This window comes from Lepidochelys olivacea, assembly GCF_965140295.1.
Source record: "Lepidochelys olivacea isolate rLepOli2 genome assembly, chromosome: 16".
NCBI lineage: Eukaryota > Metazoa > Chordata > Testudines > Cheloniidae > Lepidochelys > Lepidochelys olivacea.
Genome location: NC_140426.1, coordinates 24,205,236 through 24,211,235, shown reverse-complemented (window position 1 = coordinate 24,211,235; position 6,000 = coordinate 24,205,236). Strand labels below are relative to the sequence as shown.

The window sequence follows — 6,000 nt, the reverse complement described above, 5'->3', positions numbered from 1 at the left end:
GTATGCGGTCAGTTCATCATCAGCAACGAACACAACAGTAGCTGTGGTGTGAGCAGGCTGCATGGCAGAGAGGGGGCTGTATGCAACTGGGAGATCAGCACTTCATCTGGGGGGGTCCTGCACGGGGTGGGAGGGGTCTATTGACCACACCACAAGAGAAGGGCTGGGTGGCTGGAGCAGAGCTGGAAGGTGCTGCCGGGGAATAAAGGGTGCTAAGATATGGCAGATGGGAAGAGAGAGTGGGAGCAGACTCCCTGTGCACACACCCCAGGGCTTCTCTTAAAGCAAAGGATATTTGCATGTATACCTTCTGAGATGTTCATCTGGCTAAGCTGCTATAATGCTACAGAGCATCACCAGTACCCACTCCCACACTGCTGCATGCTGTACCCTGGCCAGAGCATCTCTGGCAATGGGACTCTTCACCCGAACGCCAGTGATTTGCCAGCTCCTCTGTACACATCATGTTCTTTTTAGTACTTGAGTCTGGTGAGTGGATGCCTGAAACGCTTCTGGAAGAACTCAGCTGGCCATTATTATTCTCCATCTGCCTGGAGGTGAAATCACTTTCTCTTTTATTGGGATCACAGCTGACCACTCTGTCACAAGTGAACACTGGGGAGCGTTCAGACTCTCCAAACAAACATATCACTCAGAGAGCTGCATGTCTGCAATGCTAATTTGGGGATTAGAATGTCTCTGCTCATCACCAGTCTGTATTTACTGAGGCACAGACCAGTGGCTGTTGGAAACGGGGGGCACGGGGGGGGGTATAAGGCAGGAAAACAATGCTCCTAGGTCTGTATTGAGCTTTGGAGTGTGGAACCTCAGGAGGCCTGAAGCAGGGCATATATGTCTTCTCGGAAGAGAGTTTTCTGAGCTATTTACACCAGGAAAGTTTAAGACCCATAGACTCAATGGGCCAGATTTTGACATCTTTGCATGCACTGAGTAGTACCTTCCTCTATGGGAGCAGTGGAACCGCTTGTGGAGTGGGGTACTTCTCAGAGTGCGTCAGGGTGACAGAATCCGGACCCAATCCAATTAGAGGCAGAAAAGGCCTATTAAGAGATTGCCTAGTTGACACCTAAGCACTGCTCCCTGTGGTACAACGGTGTGGTTATTTGGCTGGTCTAGGTTTGGAGTTTCCATGAGCTCTGACAGATTTTACCCCAGCCCTTCACTCCTCAGCAATATCTACTTCCCAGCAGTATTTTAAACTCCACGTGATGCTGCAGAATGGAGCTCCCATGCCTCTGAAGAAGCATGAAACTCAACAGCTTTCCTGCTCTCTCAGAAGCACTTCGCTTTCCACCTTGCGCTGGCAAAGACTGAATCAGGTTGAACTCTCGATTTATTGCCAGAGCCCACTCAGCACATTAACGGGACCTGGTTCCCAAAGCTGGACAGCGGGCTCTTCCAGGCCCAGTTATCCGACGGTGCCGAATTGTACATGCAGTTCAGGTGATCACTTTTGCTAGCTTGCCCAGAGTGTTTGAAAACTGGCTGAGCTGGGTGTATGAGAAATGATTGAGCTCCGATTGGTTTGTGTAAGGAATAACCTAGGACAGGCATGTACAGTACATGTATGCTCCAGCCATATCATGCAGAGTAATGCACTGGGGTCTGCTCTCACCCCCGTCCCCTCCCAGACATTCTTAAAGCCATGGAAGGGTTACTGACCTTGAATCTGTGTAGGACAAGGGGAAAAGCCCTGAGGCACTGAGCAGGCTATGGATGATTTTCTTTCCCTCTCTGTCCAAACCAGAGACCCTCTGAGAAAATCCTCATTGTTGTGATTTCTAAGGATGCTGTCTGGGGTGGTCGGTCCACAATATAAACACACAAACCATTTGGCCACAGCAGGAAAATAAGAGCAGCCCGAGAGATGACCAAGTGTGACGGCCAGCTGGGGTAGACAAGTGGCTGTGTACTGCTCCACCCCTACTCAGCTGGTGGGCGTAGGTGCCTTGCAGTCCCGGTGCAGGAAAAGTACGTGTGATAGCTGCCTTGTGCAGTCAAGGTGCGGGGGAGATACTGAGAGCAAAGGTTCTGACAGCAGCGAGAGGCAGAGAGTCCACTGGAAAACAGAACTGGCTTAGAGCAGAGAATTTGCTAGCAGAAGAAGCAGCTTGCGTGGAGATAGACCATTATGGTGTCTGTAGCATTTAGATGACTCAGGCTCTCCCTGAGCTAGTACCAGCCTCCCTCTCCTTTCCCCTCTCCCAGCCCTGGGTGTGGATAACGCCCAGAACCAGGGGGCCTCCTATTCTATTGGTACATGGTGCAAGGAGCATACTGTCCTCCTCCTTTGTGCCTGTCTCTCTCTGCAAGGGAGGACTTTGTACCCAAGGCCGTGGGGTACAACAGGAATCGTTAGGACAATAATGAAGGAGGAAACTCATTGGCCCAGCCTCAGAGGAGCCACAGTAACATTAGAGCTCAGTGGATGGTTTGCCATTTTGATGGTCACCAGTTGCTGTTTCTGTGCTAGGATCTGGCACGTGGAATGCCACATACGGACACCGCCTGACGTTGAGACACACGAGCTTCTGGAGCGAAGCTGTCTTCACAATCTCAAAGCCAGTCGAGCCGCCAAAAGTGCTGGGCTTCCAGTATTCTGGAGAGCAGATGGGGTTTCCGAAAAGCCCTTTCAGGGAAAACGGGGCTCCAATCTCCACCATACTCTCCCCAAAAATAGAGTTTGGCTGGCATTTCTCAAGCAACAAACCAGGATAAAACTCCAAGGCATTAATGTCTCCGTATAGCTTTTCCAGCTCCGCCGCTTTCTCCTCTTCTCCTGCATCAACAGAGAGACAGAATGTCTTAGTGAAACAGTCACTCAGAAGGGAGGTTCCAAATCCGTACAAGACACAGGACTTTTCAGCTGCTCTATCTCTGTAATCCAGAGCACCAACTGAACGGTCTGACTGACTCTCGGGGCCATGTCCCACCCACTCAACCACTCATCTGCCCTGCAGTAGGTAACAACCCTTTCAAGTAGGCAGTACCTGGCAGTTTTCAGAGTGGGGTGAGTAGTAGTAAGCTGTGGCGGGATGTTTATACATCAATCAGTTTGAAAGCCTACAGTAGGGCCACTGGTTGGATGAGCTGTGTGTCTGTGCTCCCACACTGTACGTGAGGGGTCTGCCTTGGGCCGAGGGAACCCCCAGGGCAGTGCTAGCCCCTTACCGGACACACACTGCCAGCAGCAGCATGTAGGTCATGAAATCTGACCTGTTAACTCCTGGAAGGATTTGTAGGGCTTCATGGAAAACCTCTTCCGGTACTCATTAAAGGGCTGCAGCCTCAGCAGCCGTGATTCCTCAATAACTCCAACAGCCACTTTCAAGAGGTTGGTATTGATGGTTTGTCCCCCACCGATCTGAAACACAGGAAGGATAAAAGAAGAGCAAACTTCTGTTACAGTCAAGCATTGTCACTCCACTTGGAACTGCAGAAACCTGACAAGTATGCCAGATTACACGTCTCATTAGGTCTTTCTAATGCATCCATCACATAGGTGCCACATGACTGAAGATAGTCAAAATCACAGGTCACAGCAAGAGAGCGAGAGAACCACCAGAAATGCTAACCAGAACGGTGTCACAGCAGCCAAGCCGGATCAGACAAATGGCCCATCTGGTGTGGTGCCCAGTCCCCAACAGTTGTTAATGCCAGCTGCTTCAGAGGAAAATGCTAGAAAACTAGACTTGGCAGAATTCCATTTTTATTGTTTATAATGTTGATAGATAATATTGATGTTTATTTAAGTGTTTTTTTATTTCTGTCTATTTAAATTTTCACAGTTGCAGGGAATTATTGGCTGATTAGACAATGGGGGGAACATATCAGACAATAATGATTTAATGACAGTAGACATTGAGATTCAAAGGTTAAACCATTAAAACACAAATTGTCAACATTACATCAAAACAAACCAAGGAAATATCCTTAAACCAAACTCTCAAAAGTTCTCAAGCAGCATTTTTCTTTCTTTGCCTATCTGTAAATTTCGATGGAAATATTTTTTCACTGGTTTGTATACAGTGAAATCACCAGTTTACCAACAAAAATCTGATCCTTCCAAGGCTACAGAAAACCCTGTACTGAACAATTATGCAGTAACCTGTCAATGGAAGGGTGGCAATTATTTCTTTCCATTAAGGAAGCAAGCTGGGCATTCGGACAGCAGCAAATGGGAATATCTGACTCCCCATGTTGAATAAAAGTTTCCCAAGAAGAGAGGAGAGAAAGAGACGCCTCAAACGCTGTCAATGTGAATTAGTGAAGGAAAACAGAAAAGGAGGACTTGTGGCACCTTAGAGACTAACAAATTTATTTGAGCATAAGCTCACTTCATTGGATGCTCACGAAAGGGTATGCTCAAATAAATTTGTTAGTCTCTAAGGTGCCACAAGTCCTCCTTTTCTTTTTGCGAATACGGACTAACATGGCTGCTACTCTGAAACCTGAAAGAAAACAGAGACACAGTGGCAGCAGAGAACAAAGGATGAGGCCAGGCTGTTGTCCTTTACCATGAGCTCCTGGGAGAGCTGTTTGACTCAGAGCCACTGGCCTTTAAAGAGGATTTGGGGGAAGGAGTAATAGAAAGTAATAATTAGAAAGACCAAAAAAGAATTGGAAGAACAGCTAGCCAGAGACTTCAAAAGTAATAGCAAAAATTTTTTTTAAATATATCAGAAGCAGGAAGCTGGCTAAACAACCAGTGGGGCCACTGAATGATCGAGATGCTAAAGGAGCACTCAAGGATGATACGGCCATTGCGGAGAAACTAAATGAATTCTTTGCATTGGTCTTCACTGTTGAGGATGTGAGGGAGATTCCCAAACCAGAGCCATTTTTTTGGGGTGACAGATCTGAGGAACTGTCCCAAATTGAGGTGTCATTAGAGGAGGTTTTGGAACAAATTGATAAACTAAACAGTAATAAGTCTCCAGGACCTGATGGTATTCACCCAAGAGTTCTGAAGGAACTCAAATGTGATATTGCAGGACTACTAACTGTCATCTGTAACCTATCATTTAAATCAGCTTCTGGACCAAATGACTGGAGGATAGCTAATGTGATGCCAATTTTTAAAAAGGGCTCAAGAGGTGACCCTGGCAACTACAGGCCAGTAAGCCTCACTTCAGTACCGGGCAAATTGGTTAAAACTATCGTAAAAAACAAAATTGTCAGACACCTAGATGAACATAATTTGTTGGGAAATAGCATGGTTTTTGTAAAGAGAAATCATGCCTCACCAATCTACTAGAATTCTTTGAGGGGGTCAACAAGCATGCGGACAAAGGAGATCCAGTGGATATAGTGTATTTAGATTTTCAGAAAGCCTTTGACAAAGTCCCTCACCAAAGGCTCTTAAGCAAAGTAAGCAGTCATGGGATAAGAGGGAAGGTTCTCTCATGGATTGGTAACTGGTTAAAAGATAGGAAACAAAGGGTAGGAATAAATGGTCAGTTTTCAGAATGGAGAGAGGTAAATAGTGGTGTCCCCCAGGAATCAGTACTGGGCCCAGTCCTATTTAACATATTCATAAATGATCTGGAAAAAGGGGTAAACAGTGAGGTGGCAAAATTTGCAGATGATACAAAACTAAGTTAAGACCCAGGCAGACTGCGAAGAGCTACAAAAGGATCTCACAAAACTGGATGACTGGGCAACAAAATGGCAGATGAAATTTAATGTTGATAAATGCAAAGTGATGCACCTTGGAAAACATAATCCTAACTGTACATATACAATGATGGGGGGTCTAAATTAGCTGTTACCACTCAAGAAAGAGATCTTGGAGTCACTGGATAGTTCTCTGAAAACATCCACTCGATGTGCAGCGGCAGTCAAAAAAGCGAACAGAATGTTGGGAATCAAGAAAGGGAGAGAGAATAAGACAGAAAATATCATTGCTGCTATATAAATCCCTGGTATGCCCACACCTTGAATACTGTGTGCAGATGGGGTCGCCCCATCTCAAAAGAG

General features: G+C 46.4%; 1 protein-coding gene across 3 annotated transcripts in view; it reads right to left on the bottom strand.

The window, feature by feature from the left end:
- Nucleotides 1-1,336: 1,336 nt before the first annotated feature.
- The window catches only part of PTGS1 (prostaglandin-endoperoxide synthase 1), a 35,201-nt gene continuing 30,537 nt past the window's right edge, over nucleotides 1,337-6,000 (bottom strand). For all 3 annotated transcript variants that reach the window (XM_084649755.1, XM_084649756.1, XM_084649757.1), the window contains 2 exons: nucleotides 3,238-3,385; nucleotides 1,337-2,800 (listed from right to left, as the gene is read on the bottom strand). In XM_084649755.1, coding sequence (XP_084505881.1) covers nucleotides 2,436-2,800; nucleotides 3,238-3,385 — 513 coding nt within the window. In that variant the 3' untranslated portion in view covers nucleotides 1,337-2,435. The remainder of the gene's footprint in view (nucleotides 2,801-3,237; nucleotides 3,386-6,000) is intronic.